The following is a 20,000-nucleotide window of genomic DNA, read 5'->3' as shown; positions in this document are numbered from 1 at the left end:
TGAAGATAACACGGGTAATACCTTTATTCAAAGCTAATGACCAGTCGCTATTTACTAACTATAGCCCTTTTTCGGTTCGACCTAGTTTTTCCAAATTTCTTGAGAGAACAATTTATAACCGTTTAAATAACTGTCTAATTTAAATGTCCTTTGTGATGAGCAGTATGGCTTCAGAAAAAAATCACTCCACTACACTTGCTTTGATTGATTTGCAGGATAAGATTTCCTCTGCTTTGGATTGTGGTGACATAGCTGTTGGTATTTTCCTTGATCTCTCAAAAGCATTCGATACAGTTAATCATAATATTTTATTTGACAAACTTGAACGCTATGGTAAAGGAAAGAAGGGAACTCAAATTGTTTTCACCTTGTAATTTTACTTTCACTACTCTATATATATTTCAGCACCTTAATTAAAGAACTAAGTGTTTGCAATTGTATTCTCCATTACCAACTTATAAGTTCAAACTGCTTTTAATTTGTAAATTTGTGTTGAAATACTTCATATTTCAACACATTAAACAACACAATGAATATTGGTGAATACAAACAAAGACAAAGTCAAGGTTTTTTGTTAACCGATATTCACCGAGCCTAAGGTAATTGTTTTAGATTTAACTACATAGGTAATTATTTGAAAAAAATTATATGCATGTTCTTTAAAACATACATTTTACAAACGAAAACTGTACCTGGCTCACAAGGTGAAGGAGCATCTAACACCCTCTTCACGACATCTTTAACACAACAACAACAACGTTAGTAATCTCATAACACAACATAAATTTAACAATCAAGGAAATAATTTGTTCCGAAGTGTCAGTGGGGGAAATGAACTCATCCAGGAAGTGAGGAGGAATTGATAGAAGATGAATCTCATTATTACTCATTTGTATTGTGTTGAAAAAAAAAATGACTTTGCTTCTTTCCTTTTCTCTAAAGGAATATTGACCAAGAGAAACTGAAAGTCCAATGGGAAATAGGACTACCGTAAAGACTCGCAGATAAGCCGCACCACGAGTTTAGCAACTCAAATTTGGAAAAAAAGTTTTTCATGAAAAAAAAATCGAAAGAAATCCAAAGTCGAGACCATGAAGTGTTCTGTCTTCATCCAAGGCAAACTCGCCAACAATGGATCGAAAAATACTTTAAAGTCTAACCCGTAATTTTAGCTCTTTAGTAGAATAAACATCATGTCCACCACGTATGACATATGATTGATATTATTCTGATATTTGTTCACAGGTATTTCTCCATTCAAGGCAGTTTTTCCATATAAATTGCATGCACTGTGCGAAGCTGTGTAACCAGGCATAATATCGGACGATGGAAGACTGGACACCGAAATTCACAGCACCTTTCCCAAATGGTCTCGCAGATAAGCCGCACCTACGATTTTGATCGCAAATTTTTGGAAAAAAGGTGCGGCTTATCTGCGAGTCTTTACGGTATCTGCTTATCCAGAATTAACTGCACTGACTTATAAGAAAAGTACTATTTACCAGCCTAACTTTGTCTCTATTAAAAAAAAAAAGGGGCACTCATTGTCAAGTATGGTTCTTAATTGGCACAATTTTTCCAAATAAGCAGTATCTCGTGCCACAAAAGCTTAATCTCTCTGAATAAAGGGATGGATGTAACAGTGAAAACTCATCTCACCAAACATGCCTTTAGAAAGTAAGTTAGAATTTTTAGCCAGTGCTTTTTCACTATAATCACTAAAGTGGACTAGGTCACGTTTCATTAAATTACGATATGATTAAAGCCAAATTTTGGCTTTTTTCAATCAGCTTGGTTCTTAAGTTTTTATTGTCTGAAAACAATGCGATCAACAGATCTAAACATTGAAGTTGCATGTTTATGAAAGCAATCTTGATCGTTTGAAATGCTTGACCCATTGAGTTTGGTCCACTTTACTCATCTTTTATACTGATATCCAGACTGAGGAAGAGCAAGTACTTGATTCTGTTATTATTTGGCAACTCACCAGGAGGGGGATAGATAAGGTTGATGTCAAACTTTTCTCCTCTCAAAAACATGCTGCCCTTCTTGCAAATCTTTGTCTGTGTGGAAAGACCCTTGCTCGCTGAATTAGTACTCATCCAGTTGCATGGAAATAGGCAAGGGCTTGGTTTCCCTTTCTGCGTACAAGGTGGGCATAATGAAAAACGCTGTACATTCAGTCTCTGCCATTCTGCCAACAGTGCTTCTGTTTCCTGTCATAGTTGAAGGAAATCGATATTCAAGAACATTCTGCAGTGTGACTTAAGCCATTTTTGATAGTCAATTCTGTGATTGGTTTTTATCAAATGCACTGATAAAGATTCTGTAAATTACCTACCTCATCTAAGGCTGCGTTTATACAAAATAATGCAGTTTCACATCGATGTGATTTCGCAACCTTGAAACCGCATTAACATCAATTTGGAAGTGTTTACACGGAACCGTTTTTGCCAGAAAATCCAAATCGTGATGGTATAAGCAAGTGCTGCACTACGTGCTAAATTCACCATTTTTAATCAAACAATGCACAGTTCCCACCAAAATAGTCACTATTGAAATTGATGTGGTTTCACTGTTTTCGTGATGGATGAACGGTATTGGTTTGAAAACGCTCCACTTTCGGCAACAGTCTTGATTGTTGTCGTGTCAGCAGAAGGCATAACCGCATCAGTTACAAGTCAATTTTTATTTTTCTTTGGTTTTAAGCCTTGATTAAAATACATCACCTGTTTATTTTAACTGGAATTTGTTTTCTTTTGGTCTGCCATTACTAATTTTAAAATCTTGAGAGACCTGGATCGAGGAGAAAATAGTTTAAGAGTGCAATGTGTGTGTACACAGCTGAATAAAATATGCAGAGTTTTGGGCTTTCAGAGTATTTAACTTGCGTTGAAGTTAGTGAGTCAATGATGTCACTTTTCTTAGATCCCACGCTCTGAGGTCCAATCGGTCAGTTTTTAACGTGAGTAATGGCAGACCATGAAATCCAAAACTTACACTCAAAATAAACAGCATTTGGACAAAAATCAAAGCTCAAAATTTTGCCAGTCAGGTGTTGAGCAATCACACTTTCAAAATTTGAAGAAAAAAGAGAAGTGATTTTTTGATCAAAGTACCAATTTCAGGGAAGAAGAGGTTTTAGTTGTTTGATTGTTAATTTGGTACTCACCTGCACAAGATGTAGGAGAACTTCCCATAGTATTTCTCTACAACCCTTAGGCGTTCTTCCTCTGATATGAATCGCAGGTGAGTTCGATTCTGTTCCAGGAGGATGTTTATCCTTCCAGATCAGTACACGGTGGTCATTCGTTAACAGTATCACATGATCCTTCCAATTGTAGTGGTCACAGTGTGGAGAACAGCAACGGACTCGAAGACGATTGAATAAACCAGGAGGCAGGTACGCCATCATAAACAGCAGATGAATCTCGTCCTGTAAGTGGAGTGAATAGTGACAATAACAATGATGGGGGTTCTTAAATCTACGTCATGGTTCCAACAGCTGTCAAATCTCCTGACTTTAGGCTGAAATTGTTTTTGTAGACCTTCATTAAATAGAAACTTTAAAACCTATGACGGTGGCATTGATGAAAACATCACCTCAAAATACAACTTTGCACTATCTTAGAAACAGTACTCTTTGAGATTCTTCCATCTCATTCACGTTATAGAATGTATAAAAGTGGTTACAGAGTTAGGGCTATATGCCATATGCTGCATTGTGCAAGAGTGCACATATTGTTGAAAATCATATTTGCAGATCTAACCCAGTTTGGACCATCGCTGTTTTTTCTCATCATTTTTACTCCCACATGTCCCCTCCAGCGGGAAATAAAAAAATTAATTGGTAGCATTGTACTGACAGCCTTGTCAGTGTGACAAGTGGTGGACCGTGGTAGGGTTGTCATGTGTGCCACATAGTGTGTGGAGTCACAATTGTCTCCAGCACAGTAACCCAAAGACCATCTTTCCATTGAGTTTAAATAAATAAACAAAAAAAAAAATTAATAATGATTGTGCATACTTGTGCCTAAATGTATGTTTATTGCACAAGTCAGACCCTAGATATACATGACTTGTACACCAACGATCTGTACATACCTGATCTTCGTGTAAGGTGCCTGGCATGGGGTCTACTGCCTCAGGATATTCTCTCAAGAACCATGGAACTAAAAGACTCCGCTCATCTGAACCATCAGGGGGCATTGGGCATGCAAGGCCAAGGTGATGCAGCAGTTCTACCATTTGTGGGAACATATCATCATCAAGATTCATTTCATGCCACAGACACCTAATATGCAAACAAACAAACAAACAAAAATGCAGGGTACACTAAACACTAAATCAAAAACTTGTAAACTGAATACTTTTATCTACATGTTTATTATGGAAAACCTGATATTCTTTGATCCCACCTGACATCACAGCACCCATGTTGGTGGAAAGAACAATGCAGAAAGAAAAATGCAGCTCAAGTTTTGCATGTTAATTAAAATATACAAAACGTGACCCGCGTTTTTCTATTGTTTTGGCAAAAACATTTTTGTTGCAGCTAATTGCCATGACAGCTCAACAAGGTCAAACCGTGAGTGCAATCAAAGAATACATCCACACTAACACTGAAATCCAAGTACAGCTGCCCATCACAGTTGAAATTAGTCTCACTAGCCTTATTGCAGTAATCATAACTTAATTTATTATATGTTGCAGGTAATTTTGTTCCTTGGGAACCAAACTTGGTCATTCTGTTTCAACCTAGGTCAACAAGTTTTAACTTAGATCACGTGGTTTCAACTTAAGTCAGTTTGGAGCAGGTACAAAACACAGAGCACAGGTCATTGTTTTACCAATACAGAAGCAACCCTCACCATTTACAAATGCTAACAATAGGCCTAAAAACGTTTGTTTAGGCCTAATTGGGCTTAAGGTTAGCTTTAATGAATGTTTAGGATACTATCTGTATAGGTAAAACAATGACCTGTGACCTGTGTTTTGTACAATGTACCTGCCCCAAATTGACCTATTGTAGGTTGAAACAAAATGACCTACATGTAGTTTGGTTGCAAATTAACCTAAGGAACAAAATGACCAGCACGATATATTCAACAGAATATCACGTTTCTGATTGGTTGATGGCAAATTCACGAATAGGTTATAGATTGCAATACAGAAGTTGCTACGGAAACACAGGGATGGAGCAATTTTGTTGAGTATAAATTGTGCGAACTTGCTTGTGCATTTTGTGATTTATGGTCACTTGTGATGTTTTGAAACTTCTCATGCCTATATATAAATCACAAAATGCACTTGTGGTCATGCAATTTCCTATACATAACCATGATGATTAAGCAAGGGAATAATAATGCATTGTTAAATATCATTGTCACTGTCGTAGCCTGGCTCACTACAGGGTGATTTCTTACACACAAAGTGACTTCCAAAATATTATTTTTGTCAAGATTCTTAATTCCCTGTTTCTTTCACTTTCACTTTCACTTTCACTTTAAATGTCATCTACCGCAGACCAGCGAGACACAGCTGTCTGGGCGTTGTAGTAGTTCAATGGGTAGAGCATCCAATCAGTGTTTCAGAGGTCATAGGATTGAATCCTGCCTAGAACTCTAATTTTCAGTCTGTTGTCCTTTTTCTCATTGCCAAACCACAAACTAGTTTCCCACCCTTCTCACGTCATTATCATGGGAACTGGAGCCTTATCATTTCTGAATACATTACCTCAAAAGAGACTCAGACAACAATGCTTCTTTTAGTAGTTTTGTCTTGAGGTTTTCAAAATTACCCCCAATGACATTATACTTGAAATACACTTCATCAAATTTCAGTGTTGCCTCCAAATCATGACGAAACAAGCACTTAACCAACTTTGCCAACCACTTCAGGTCAATGAAGACATCATAGTCGGATGGAATGCTCTTGTAATATCTCAATTCTCCAATTGAATCCAAGTATGAGAGGGCAGACCTCGTTCCCAAGGGAGAAAGACTAGTATGTTCTTTTGTAAAGCTTTCAAACTCATTGAAAGACATGCAGTGAACTTGATTCTTCACTCTTAGATTCTTCAATGCTTTCTCAAGTGTCATCCAATCCTCTGGTAAATCTCTGCCAACAGAGGGAAACAGTTGGGAGTCATTTGCCACACGGATGATCTCATCTTGTAGCTCTTTCATTCCAGTGAGTTCCCCAATACTACTGACTGGAACCATTGCAATGTAACTCTCATTATCCGATAATTGATCCTGAATTAAACAAAATTAATATGTGCAATAAAATACAGTAAAATTGATATTACTAAAGATCTTAATAAAAGCCTTAGTGCAACCAGTCCATGTACTAATTATTTTTGTTTCAAGTCATTTCGTGTCTCAAATGCTTTGCATAACTTAAGTTTTCTCGATAAGATATTTGGGTGTAATATGGGGAACAAATTCTAATACAGTTGCACCTCGATTATCCAGACTTGTTTGGACTAGACGAAATAGTCCGGATAGTTGAGAACAGAAACTGATTACATTAAGAAAGCAACAATTAGTAACAAAGCAACCCTAAGCCAATCAGAACTCATTTGAAAGTTCTGCTTACATGTAAGTTACGACGCGTGCAAGTGCTGCTTTATTTTGCTTTTTGAAAGTGAAACAAACTTGCCTTTACTTCACTTTTTTTCAACTCTGTAGTTTTAAAAAGAATATGGCTACGGATCTTGATCATGACTAATTTATAAATATTCATGGAAAAGTTGGGACCAGAGAACAAGTCCAGATAATCGAGAAATCCGGATAATTGAGGTTCGACTGTATTGATTTTTGACTGAATGATAAGGCAAGATAATACTAAGTTTGGCTTTCCTACATTATGAAGAATCACATTGATCTCAAAGGAGTATTTTCCAATTTGGCCTTTGATATGGTTGACTAACAAACGCTCTTCAATCTGCATAATTATCATACAAACTCAATCAGCCAGACAAATGTGACTAACCGGTCCTTTGGATAAACCTGAAGAGATGATTGGGGGATTATTTTTCTTCCATTCAGGATCACTGCCTCCCTGTACAGCATTTTTCAATCCTTTCTTCTTCTTTTCTAAGATTTCAAGGTCAATCAATGCACTCTGCCCTTTGCAGTAATGTATCACACGGTTAATGATATCATCACACCGACTTTTGACGAGGCAATCATCACTGGTTTCAAATTCATCCAAATGTGTTGGGACTATCATGATTCGTGGCTTCAACACACGAGATGTAACCAAATCTAGCCAATCACCAATGGTTCTGCAAAAACAGCTTTCAGTTGAATCGTAGTTGAAGAGATCCACGACCAAGATATGCAGTGCCTCTAAAAGATTATGCCAACACAGAATCACAGTTAGTAATCAGCTGTAATATTTGAAGCACTTCAATTAAAGGGAAGCAGGAAGGGAACACTGGCATGCACGTGCCCTACCCTCTCTCTCCCCTCCCCCCCCAAAAAAAGTCGCCTGGGTTTAAAATCCCAGGGGTAATCCATGATTGTAGTCCTGCTACAAAGACTTTTTTTCTGTGCAGGTTGATTTCCCTCTTTAATAAAAGACAAGATTGGAATTATTTGGGCCAGGTGATACCAAAAATCTCAAAACTTCACCTTCACACTCCATAGATTGTTTTTACTGTCACGAAACAAACAAATATTCGAAACCGTTCAATAAAAAGGGCCAAGAACTTGGAATGTTGTAGGAATTCAAACAAAATAACCACCTCTCCAGTTCTCAGGTCTGACTGCAGTTCATCGTTTGTCGAAGCGTTTCACACAAGTTTAAAGAGTTTTGTATGGTGCCGCCCTGTTGATGTACGATTGTAGATAAAAATTCTGAAGACCTTGCGATTTTGATCGCAGAATTTGATGGTATCACTGTGAAAACTAGCTATTATCGAGGAATAGTAACTTCTTACTAACTGAGCGCGAGGGCCGTACTGGGAAATATTGCCTTGAGATCGTGGCAGTACAGACCGAGCGCAGCGAGGTCCGTACAAAAACGACTGAGGGCCAATATTCCCCAGTACGGCTCGAGCTAGCTCGGTTAGTAAGTAGTTTATTATATGGCTTTTTAATTACCTTTTGCTTTGTTTTTGCAAGCCCGTAATCAGCCCGTGGGCATTACGGGAGAATAATGCCCTACAATTCAGTCACAATTAGCTAATCAGAGCACGCATTATATCGGCTACAAACACAAGCCATATAATAATATATACTGTTACAGTAGTATTACAGTAGTTAAATGCTATATACATGTATAATAACAGTACCTGAAGAAAGAAAAAATGGATGAGTGAGTTGATAACGTCGCTGACCAGCAAAATCAGCAATATGAAACTCTATCCCATCAGGAACTGGACGCCAAGTGTAGAAATCAACACCCACAGTACTATGTGCTTGGCCGTCTGGAAATGTGAGCGCTGTTGCATTCACAAGGGCGTATGCAAGACTTGATTTTCCAGCACCAGCTTCTCCCAGTAACATGACTTTGAGACGCTGTGAATGAACTGCCTGTGTGTCAAAAGCCTCTAGTGACTCAAAATAACCTCTGATACTGCTCAATCCACGTTTGCAAACATCAATGGGTGGTCGTCTTAAATTACTGTTTCCATCAACTATTAAGGAGTCAAGAACAGGCATCTCAATAATGGAACGAGGAATGCAGGTGAGTTTGTTGTCAAACACGTTAATGTGCTTGCAGCTTTCTAAATTCTTAATCTCATCCGGCAAGGTTATGAGTGTGTTCTCCATAATCAAGAGAAGTTTTAAGTTGCAAAGTTGTCCAAGCCTTGGAGACAACTCTGATATCTGATTCCTTTCAGCACTGAGTTTCCTGAGATTGGTCAGGTTGTATAACTCTTCCGGAAGCTTTGATAGATTGTTCTTTCCAAGTCTGAGACCTTCCAAGCTCTTCAGATTTCCTACTGCAGGTGGTAACTCCATTAACTGGCAATCAATAAGGTACAAGTCTTTCAAATTTGGAAGATTAAAAAATTCATCAGGAAAACTACCAGCGTTACCAAGGTTATTGTAACTAAAATCCACCACAACAAGACTTGACAAATTCTGTATTTCTTGTGGAATCTTTGTCAGTGTGCAATTATCCATGTAAAGTTTCTTGACTTTACAAAGCCGACAAATTGGCAAAGGGAAGGCTTCAAAATGGTTCCCAACTAAATGCAGTTCTTCAAGGTGTGAAAAGTTACCAAACAGTTCTGGCAATCTTAAAAGGCCATTATCTGGTTTTATAGGACTACAACTCATGAAAAGTGTCCTCAGTTGTTTTAGTCCACAGAATCCACTCGGGATTTCCTTCACATAGTTTGAAAATAATCGAAGATCATTGATTCCATGAATGCTCCAGATTCCTGGAAAATCTTTTGGTGTAATGGGATCATATCCTGTAAGATCCAATGTGACTTTTCCATGCTCTTTTGTCAATGATTCATGTATGTCCTTAGGAACCGGATTTATCATTTCAAATTCAGATGGATTTGCCATATTTAATTTGATGAATTCCACAAGGCAGCTACAAATTCTATTGTTTGTAAGATCTGCTTGGCCATGCCAAAGAACCTTGAAAAAAGAATAAGAAGTGCAATTTAATAATTACTACTTTTACTGTTGTGTGTATGATGTTGCTATAATGTGTGTTAAAGTGGTATTACGATCAAATTTTTATCCCTTGAATTTTTTTGTTTTATCATATAGAATTCTAGGAAAGATTAAAAATGGTATTTACTGTTTGGAAATACCTGCATTGGTTCTGGAGATATTTACATTTGAAAAAATTAATGTGTAAAATATGCAAATGAGAGGACTGATGACGTCATTCACTCAACCCAATATAACATCAAGTATATAAATAGAGCGATCTCGGTCAATTTGCTGCAGCAACCATTGAAACTTGGTAGGTAAATAGTTCTACAGGCAACACACCTATGGAAATTGGTTCACATGGCAACTCACTCTTTTTTAGTCCCCTCCAACATGATTTCAATATTTTTAGTAATCTTAAGCAAGAAAAACAATAAAACAAGGTCACAAACTCTGCCTAATATACTTAAATGCTTTCAGGGTCATGCAGATGAGGCACCATTGGCAATTATCAAAATACAACACCAAAGGTGACTGAGGTCTGCAACTGTTGCCATGGTATTCAAAATTGGTATGCTCATATTCTGGAGCACATCTACTGGAATCGTACTGCAAAGAATCAAGCATTTCTGGTACAAATTAGCCAAGATATCCGTTTTCATCATATTTGAATAAAAATTTGTTTCAGTTTATGACGTCATTCCTTCGCTAATTTGCAAAAAATTTGAATATCTCTGAAACAGAAAGAGATATTGGGAAAGAGTAAACAGCATTCTTCGTCTCATACAGACTACTTGGCTGTGTCTTAAAATGGCTTAGATCAGAAAGATGCGAATTTTGTCACAGTAGCACTTTACGTAAGAGGAGAAAAAAAAGCTACACGTGAAAAGTGATGTAATGATAGGAATGATAAGGAATACTGGGATAAATGCCACCCAAACTGCCCATTTATTCAAGTCAACTAAGCAAATGATTTAACATTGGTTCACTGCAGAAACCAGCAATGTTGCATAAAGTCTGTCCATCTGAATAATAATAGGGACCTTTAGATCGAAGGATGAGGACATGCAACTAGGAGTATGAGTTTTCCATTCTGAGCATACACACTTTTAAAAATGTCGGCCTCCAAACCTCATGCATATGCATGCTCAGTACAGAAAACTTTTACTTGGAGTTGTCCTCATACTCCGATCTAAAGGTCCCTAATAACAACAACAACAACAATAATATTGATATTAAGTGCTTATAAGTTTAGTTTGTTTAGCTTCACCTGACAAACAATGTTAGCACAAAAGTCACAAGTAACTACTCCACCTAAGGTATTAATTAACAAGAGAAAAGTGAATGATCTTCTTTAGCTTAATTAATCATTATATTATTTGCAAATAGAAAGCTAATCTGATCGTTGAAAGGGTCTTACAAACAGTTTGCAGGACATTGACGCATTTTTCCTTCCTAGATCCCTTCGAATCGCGTAGCGTTTTCTCCAACCTTGAAGAAAATCATTCCTCTGGCACACAGCATATAACATATAACGTATTTCACAGGATTATTCCCCTGTACTCTTGCGAGAAAGCCGTTTACAAATCTCATCAGGATTTATTTTGTTAACCCATTGCCTCCTGGGAGTGAGACTTAACAGATTTTACTCTGTCTAATGCCAAACGAATACTTGTCAACTGTTGGCATCGTAAGGTGCCTGAGAAGTCAATGGGTTAATTCTGTATTCAGCTCAGACAGGTTTTTCTCCTTGTATTCCAGTTTTTTCCTTCCCGTATTTCACAGGATTATTCCCCTGTACTCTTGCGAGAAAGCTGTTTTTACGCGGGACAGAGTAATAATTGTCAGCAGTGTCCTTTACATTGAAGAGGGTGATAGGTACAAGGTGATTAAAGTCAAATATAAATAAAATGCATCTTACCTCAGACCAGTTTCCGAAGAATGGTCATGCCCAAAGTAAGCTTAATTTAATACCACAAATCAAATCAAGGTGGGGGAATTTTCATCAGCTGATTTCGATGCAATAACATCCCGATCGTACTACTTCCTGGAAAAAAAATGAATTATACACTTCCTTTACGCGATTTCAAAGAAATTTTGTAATAATGAACGTTTACACTTTTGAAATCCCCCACCCACTATCGTGACTTCACGATCAATTTTTTCCGAGAAAACTCTTCGAGCGCGCCAATCGCCAATATTACAAAATGGGACTGGGCTATTCTGGGCAGGACACTCACGCAACAGTTCTGCGCATGTCAAGCATTTTAACTTTTCGCCCCAGTCTTCTCTACATTTTTCCCGCCACTGTCCCTATAGCAACAACAATTTCGCAAGATTCGCTGGGGCTGCTGGAAGTATGGAGATTTCAGGAAGAAAAATCGCTTCACCGGTAATTGTTATCGTTTCCAAGTTGTTTTAATTTCCGATTAAGTATTGAGAATATCTCTTGATGATGAGATTTGTCTGTGCCAGTGATTTTTTGAAATAGAATTTATTGTTTATCATACTAACGAAAACTACCACTGCAATATGACACTCTGCAATCCTACATAAGTTTTTAACCTCGAAAAACTTAGAGGAATTAATCAACATCAACTCTCCAGTGTGCTTTCAATAGGTGAATTCCTCGACCATTTTGGACCGAGTTGGTTGTGTACGTTACGTTGTTTACAAACATTGGTGTCATTTAATTAATGCGTTTTAACATCAGCTGATTGATAAGCTTTTCAGTTTTAATTTTCTTTGATTATATAGAATTGCTGTATAAAATGATTGTTCTTCTTGATCAAAGCAAGGACAAGAGTTGCAAGGAGGTCACGTTCTCTTTCTCGCTCCGCTTGAACTGGTCTAAAACACTGCTACCACACTCCCCCCCTCCCTGGAAATAACCCAAATTTGTCTTTTCCCCTCAGAAATAAGGGCTGATTTTTGCTATACCCTTAAGAAAAAATCATAAGATCAAATGGTGCCAACTAGCTCACTACCCCTCAGAAACTATGTCATCCATGGGAGGGGGGAGGGGGTGTGGATATTAAATAGACAGAAAGAAAGGAGTGTTTTCTAGATTGGCCTATGCAAGAACTTTATGAGTTGGTTTGTTAATGCTGTTGTGAATGTTTTAGGTGTTTGCTACTAAAGATAATCCAGCATCTGATGCGCGGCAAATGAGAAGGATTATTGCTGAAGATCCAGACTGGTTGGTTAAACTCTGAACCTCATTTTCTATTTCTTATGTTAAGTTTTTGTACTATTCTCTAAAGGTGTTATATGATCTGTGTTAAATTTTTCAGGAGCCTTGCAACAGTTCCCCTTCTCACAGAGCTGTGTGTAAAACATATTGTTCGAAATTTTGAAGGTAAACATGCAGTCAGGCACTGCCAAGTTGTAGTGTGCTGATATTTGTATTGTATATTTGTAATGCAGCTGAGATTTGGCAAACAGGCCTCAAACAAATGCCATTAAATTTCAACCAACAGTTCCATTTTTCACTGTAGTTTAACAAGTCAAAGGGTCATATGCATAAGTGATTGCCAGATTCACTTTGTTTGTTTGTCTCTTTTTTAAACAGTCTTCCAACTGTTGACACAAATAATTATTATAATAGCTGGTAGGGTCAAAAACAGTGTCCATGTTTATGAAGTGTGCATTACTGACGAGCCATGCTCTTTATAATAATAATAATAATAATAATAATAATAATAATAGGTTTTTATATTGTTTAGAAGTGTTACAATTTGTAGTCTCATTGGTTACGCTAAGTGCCGTATGAAACTTTCTTCTCCTGGCATGCTGAAGTTTAATACACTGCACCGATAATAATAATAATAGTAATAATAATAATAATAATAATAATAATATTGTAAAAAAACAAAAGTCTCCGCTTACGAGCCAGAAGGCTCATCAGGCCAGCGCTTATCTCCGGTTTCAATAATATTGTGCCCCTGCTTTATTACCTAGGATTTATTTTATTAACCCATTGACTCCCGGGAGCAGAGACTTAATAGATTTTACTCTGTCTAATGCCAAACAATTTTACTTGTCAACTGTGGGCATCCTAAGGTGCCTAAGAAGTCAATAGGTTAATTCTGTATTCAGCTCAGACAGGTTTTTCTCCTTGAATTCCAGTTTTTTCCTTCCCGAAAAAATGATATAATTTCCCTTTTGCTCACCCCAATAATTTGGTCATTAATAATTATTGCTTGCACACAGTCTCTAGTTTCATGACATGAAAAAAATAAGGCAACAAATCTTGCAGTGTAGATTTTCTTTTGGTTATCTGGTTGAGCAGGAATGGACAGGTAAGCTGTACTGTAGAATATCGCCTGCCAAACTTGCCTGTCATAATGTGTGTTTTGTCTGAGAGATCATCAACTGTTTAAAGTATGGGGAGTCATTTCATTTTGATTCTGCTGCAGATAATCCAATTCTTGATAAACTCCTTCCAAAACACAAATCCAAAGTGCTTGATGCTCTTTCAACAGAAATTGCCATGAAGTAAGTCAGCAAAACTACTAAATTATGCTATTTAACGTACATTGTAAATTCAACTTGCAATTATTGTAGTGTCTCGTTGGATGTCCTTTATTAGGTTTTTTGGTCAAATTGAAGTATCAATGCACTTTTTGTTTGAATCTTAACAGTGTAATTATAAATAAATAGAGATGCATAAGGATGTGCCAAGTGGAATATGTTAACAATTAATTCTATTTCAAATAGAAGCTAAGGAGCAGTACTGTTATCTGGTGCTGTTTATTGTCTCTCAAAGGGGTCTGACGTTTGAATTTGTTGTAGTCTACAATTTACATGCCAATTAAGTATTCAAAGGAAAGGGGGAACATCAGAGCAAAGGAATTGGGGGACGTGATGAGGGAGGCATTCTCATATTTGTTGAATTGGATAGCCAAATTCCCTTGCCCTAATATCCCACTTTCCTTTTATCGTCAATGCCTGCTACTCTGCGACAGACCTTTTACTACGGGGAACAGGTAAAAGGGTGAAGGGTGACAGGATCTTTATATTACTGCCACACAAGGCAAAATTCACATGTGCATTCTGGCTATATCATTTCAAGGCAACAGAATGTATGAAATTTAAAGAATGTGCATTGAGTGTAACTTAAATTGGAATGTTATTGAAAGTTTGAATGAAGAACGCATACAGTCCTCAGAGAAAGTGAAGTGGCATAATTTTGTACAAAGGGTGAATGGTGGAGGGTAGAGATTTCTACCTAACCCAAGAGTCCACTCTGGGAAAGGATTCTTTGGTTCCATCAATGCACCATGATCAAAGTTATCTTAAATTTAATTAATTAATTAATTAATTATCATTTTTTGGATCATCCCAAAGAAATGCCAATTCTGAGTTGCCGTTTGCCTCTTTATTGAAAGAAAGTTTTCTTGACAGTAAAACCATTGAAATGGTAATGGTTGAGCATCCAATTCATTTGAATAATTTCACTGGAAGGTTTGTTTTGAAACAGAGCAAAACAACAATTCTACCCTTCACCCTTCACCCGTCACCCTTTACCCTTTACCTGTGGAAAATCTCTGCCAGGTACTCAGACTTAACTGAGTTGTTCTTTTTGGTGCTTCTCTTTCTTAACCCCAGGCAGGTCATCTGGGACAAGAAGATTTAAAACTTTGGTTAGCAACTGTCTCTGACCACTTGCCCACTTAAGGCAAGCACCCACTCCAATATATTCTTTCTATAATTTAAAGAATTCCAAAGAGTCATCTAGAAACAAAAATTATACAATATTTTTTCTTATAATAATTTAAGTAACCTTGTCAAGTGGAGGAAGCCTTCGGGGAAGTGGGTCATCATGTTTGCTTGCCCGATGGAGTGGTCGGCATTTTAACTTTTTTCATGACCTGGTGTGGCATAATATGTTAGGAGCATCCTTTTTATTGGAATTAAAATGCAAGGTTATCCACTGATTACTATGTTTCTACCTATTTTGCACCAGGGTTACTGCTAATTTAGTGTCCGACGAGGGTTACTGGAAAAGGTGCTGTAAAGCAAGGTGGGAGGTCTGTGATATCAACCAACATGGAAACAGCTGGAAAAGAATGTATTTTGAAAGGAATTTAGAAGGTTAGTATTCTGCCAAGGTTGCTGTCAAATCATTGTTATTCACAGGCACATCATATTGCAAAAAATAGTATTGCTCTGAAGAGTAAAAATAATAATGGCTTGTCAATGTTCTTTAATTTGAACTTTACTCACTTTAGATCATTACTAGATAATAATTTTAGAAATTTGTAAGCTGAACACGTATGTTGTCCAGTGATGTTTTTCATGTGACTGTATAGTAAAGACTATAATAATAATAATAATAATAATAATAATAATTATTATTATTATTATTATTATTATTATTATTATTATTATTATTATTAAAGACTTCTGTTCGAATCAAGAAGACAAACTGCAACACCACTTAACATCTCAAGGTTTCTTTTTTGCAAATGTTATCAAGCACTCATTGTCATCTGTTAACTCTATTTGGTCATCTGCCCAGTCTCATTTACCCAAGAACATCTACAATTTTACCATTCGCTACATCAACAACTCCCTTCCTACACGTACGGATATGACAAGATGGGGATTATCACAAAGTCCTGATTGCTCCTTTTGCCTTAACCCTGAGTCACTCCTCCATATTGTCGCTGATTGTCAACATTACCTTGATCGCTTCACCTGGAGACACGACTCAATTCTCAACTTCATTGCCAATTCACTTTAACCTGCAATTAATGATCGCTCTTCACTGTATGCTGATGTCAATGGCTTTCCGAGTCCTTCAATTATAACTGGTGAAAATTATCGTCCAGATCTTCTTTTCCTAATACAGTCCAAGTGCCTATATATTCTAGAACTAACGGTTGGTTTTGAATCTAACCTTAAAAACAATGTAGAACGCAAAAAAGAAAAATACATGAACGCGGTCAAAGACATGAGAAGTAACTACAGATCTGTCAAATTTGTAAACCTTTCCATGAGCTCCCTTGGTGTTCTCTCCAACGAATGCTCTACGTTTTTAGAAATGATGAATGACATTAGCATTGACAAAACGCAACAACACTATATAATCAAAAAAATTATAAGTCTTGCCATTAGAGCAACATATTTTATATTCTGTCGTAGAAATAAGACTTGGGATAGCCCAGACTTAATAAAACTGTAATATATATATATATATATATATTTTATTCATTTGTAAATACAGTATACAAGTATATCACTCAATCTCAAGCAGCCAGTTGTTAATTGCCTATACGTAGAGGCGTTAATTGCCTATACGTAGAGAGATTTACAACTGTATTCGAAGACAAATAAAGTTTCCATTATTATTATTATTATTATTATTATTATTATTATTATTATTATTATTATTATTATTATTATTTTCCTTATAAAATTCTTTTTAGTTCAAGTGACTCTGCTATTTCAGCAGTTCAGTCTGTTACTAAGGCAAGTGTCAGTCAAACCTGATGCTGGCACTCCTTTTTATAGTGTGCCAGCACTTCCCCTGTTGCATTCTGAGGATGTGTTAGTGTCAGAAGTAGTGTCTACTGGTTCTGATTTTGGATTTGCATGTGGTTAAATTGCCAGTCAACTTTGTAATTCTTGAAAGACATCATAACCCAATCCCCAATCCTTCCTTTCAAAGTATAAGGAAATCAAGCTGATCCTTGGACACAAGTAGTCCTGAGTCTTAGACAGGTTCCTTGAATCAATTTCTTAAAAGTTTTAAAATTTCTTCAGGTTTGCGGCTCAATCTGCGCCTTTGACTTGCAGGTATTATTGAAAAGTTTGTTCCAGAAACTACAGAATCATCTTTGGTAGGTCACTGGTTATTTTTTGGTTACTTACTACAATAAACTGAATGGTGAATCGTTTGAAAGATATTACATACACATTCTTATATTAGAAGATACAATAAACTGAATGGTGAATCGTTTGAAAGATATTACATACACATTCTTATATTAGAAGATTCTCTTTTGCTTGTTTCTCAAACAGTTAAATGAAACACTTGGGCTTTCTACTCCTTATATACGGGGATTAAACATCAGGCAGCTTTTACCCCCAGTGAAAGAAGCTCTGATTAAAGATGATGACGCCTCTGATGCGTAAGTAACAATATTTTAGGGATCCTTTTGTTACTGCCAAATTATGGGGAATGGAGCATGGTTGTTTATTTGGTGAGAGCACCCATCTTCCGCCAATGTGTCACTGGTTTGATGCCTGCAATAAGGACTTAAAGGTCAATGACAGTGATGTCGACAAAATCGTGACCTCAAAAAATGCAATATCATAAGCCTTTCACATTTGTTACATCTCATTCACATCATGGATGAAGTATCCTAAAATTAAAACAGTATGAGCGGTTTCAGAGTAAAAAATAGAGAATCAAAGATTCACATTTGTACACTCAGGTTGTTGTCTTAATCTCAAATTTGTTGATTTCTCATCATTGTTGTGAAAAGTACCTAAAAAATTACTGTTAAAATGTGTGCTGCACCTGCAGCATGATTATCTTTCCTCTTTTAATAACCAATGATATTGCTTTTTTATGGCGTTCTTGTTGACGACCTTGATGTAGATCTTAATTAAAATCCCTGTAATAAATAATCATTTGAATCAAGTTCATTCAGTTTTTCTTGAAGTGCCCTGGTTTTCCCCTCTCATCAGTACCAAAACTGGGTTTGATTTTCTTTACTTTTTTTATTTTATTTTAAGTGTCCTCAATTAAAAAAGTTTAATAATAGTAATAATAATAATAATAATAATAATATGTAATAATAAATCATAATCATGATAATCATAATCATATTAATAATAATAACTTCGTTCATTTAATTCAATGAAAGGGAAGGATACCAGAGGTTATCCCTATCAAGGGGTATCCGCCCGCAGCCAGATGTAATTGACTGAGTCGATTTTGATGAGGGAGGAAACACGGAATACCCGGAGAAAAACCCTTGGAGTCAGATTGAGATCACCTGAAACTCAGCCCACATATGACCCGAGGCCAGGGTTTAACCGGGGTCACAGAGGTGGCAGGCGTGATTGATCACCACCACTGGCTTTGTCTTGATGAAATTTGTTAAGATTCTTTGCTTTATGAATTTAGCAACTGTGGTTTTTTTTTTAATTTTAGTGGCAGTGATGCTGGTCAGGATGGTCCTAACATTGATCATTTTGACTTTGGTCTTATAACACCCCAATTAGCCCATCTAGAGGAGCTTCATTTGACTTATGGGTGAGGTTATAGACTACCGGTATTTTCATTTTACTTCATCCTAACATAATGGTTAAAAATGTGTCTCGAAAGAAAAGCTGGCACCTCACAAAAAAAGTGGAAAGGCTTAAAATCCTTGTTTTAGCTGCCTTCCTTGTTTCCCCGGATCTCTCTCTTGATCTCCATCCTCTCTCTTGTCACTTTTGATCCGAGTCCCTTGACTGAACTAATCTTCACTTCCCCCTTGCTTCTCTACTTTCGCTGCTGCTCAATACTGTAAGCACGTAGATATATGTAGGTGTGTGTTTGCATGTGGGTATAAAAGGATATATTGTAAGAATGTATTTTAGTAAACCTGGGTGCAGCTCTACACTGTCAATGTACAAGCTTGCTGCCTAACGGTCGCCCAGTCACCTGGGGCGCCTTATTTGCGAGCGCGGGCGACCAAATTTCTAAACAAGTAGCCAGAAGGGGCGCCTTACTTGATTCATCCTCACTTTCTTGTAAATATGATCCCAGCTGGAATTAATTAATTCTGGGCTCTTGAAAAAATGACTCAGGCTTCTAACTATTAATGTTGGACAGCCTTGCTGTCAATGTATGTTAAAATAAGCCTCGCATCTGGATGTATGTAACAAGGTAATGCAATATAGTTTGTGTAAAATTTGTGCCTCTCTCTCCTATGCTTAAGAAATTTGGGTAAGTTTTAAAGGTTTGTAACTTCACTTATTTCCTCATATTGGGTTATTCCTTGCTGCAGCCCTCTCACACAATAATAATGCAGTACTCAATATGATATATTGTAAATCTGTTTGGACAACTTAGTTGACAAATGGAAAATCCCCTGAGATTGTTGTTGTTGTTGTTGTTGTTGTTGTTGTTGTTGTTGTTGTTGTTAAAGTATCTATGGGTAACTTATAGGAAAGAATGTTCAACGCATTTTAGTATCCGGGCAGGAATCCTAAGCTGTGGGACTCCTGGTCTAAGAAACTGGTTGTAGCAACAACCTAACTCGGCAGGAGTTCATTGGCGTAATGGGAAAAGCATCTGACCAGTGCTAGGAGGTCATACGTTTGTTTTGTGCCCAGCATTCTGATTTCCTTTTTTAGTTGTCCTGCCAT

General features: G+C 36.9%; 2 protein-coding genes across 2 annotated transcripts in view; one reads left to right on the top strand and one right to left on the bottom strand.

The window, feature by feature from the left end:
- LOC137985000 (malignant fibrous histiocytoma-amplified sequence 1 homolog) overlaps positions 1-11,854 on the bottom strand; it is a 13,509-nt gene extending 1,655 nt beyond the window's left edge. Inside the window, exons 1-8 of the mRNA XM_068832389.1 lie at positions 11,551-11,854; positions 8,303-9,608; positions 6,997-7,355; positions 5,737-6,257; positions 4,105-4,294; positions 3,173-3,436; positions 1,988-2,216; positions 693-737 (exon numbers count right to left, since the gene is read on the bottom strand). Of these exons, the coding sequence (XP_068688490.1) occupies positions 693-737; positions 1,988-2,216; positions 3,173-3,436; positions 4,105-4,294; positions 5,737-6,257; positions 6,997-7,355; positions 8,303-9,533 (2,839 nt within the window). The 5' untranslated portion in view covers positions 9,534-9,608; positions 11,551-11,854. The remainder of the gene's footprint in view (positions 1-692; positions 738-1,987; positions 2,217-3,172; positions 3,437-4,104; positions 4,295-5,736; positions 6,258-6,996; positions 7,356-8,302; positions 9,609-11,550) is intronic.
- Positions 11,855-11,941: 87 nt separating this feature from the next.
- LOC137984269 (dynein regulatory complex subunit 5-like) overlaps positions 11,942-20,000 on the top strand; it is a 14,300-nt gene continuing 6,241 nt past the window's right edge. The window contains exons 1-8 of the mRNA XM_068831387.1: positions 11,942-12,021; positions 12,755-12,828; positions 12,923-12,987; positions 14,048-14,126; positions 15,598-15,725; positions 17,433-17,476; positions 17,658-17,767; positions 18,799-18,900. Coding sequence (XP_068687488.1) covers positions 11,989-12,021; positions 12,755-12,828; positions 12,923-12,987; positions 14,048-14,126; positions 15,598-15,725; positions 17,433-17,476; positions 17,658-17,767; positions 18,799-18,900 — 635 coding nt within the window. The 5' untranslated portion in view covers positions 11,942-11,988. The remainder of the gene's footprint in view (positions 12,022-12,754; positions 12,829-12,922; positions 12,988-14,047; positions 14,127-15,597; positions 15,726-17,432; positions 17,477-17,657; positions 17,768-18,798; positions 18,901-20,000) is intronic.

Source organism: Montipora foliosa, chromosome 14 (assembly GCF_036669935.1).
Source record: "Montipora foliosa isolate CH-2021 chromosome 14, ASM3666993v2, whole genome shotgun sequence".
NCBI classification, from domain to species: domain Eukaryota; kingdom Metazoa; phylum Cnidaria; class Anthozoa; order Scleractinia; family Acroporidae; genus Montipora; species Montipora foliosa.
This window is presented reverse-complemented; position numbering and strand designations above follow the sequence as displayed.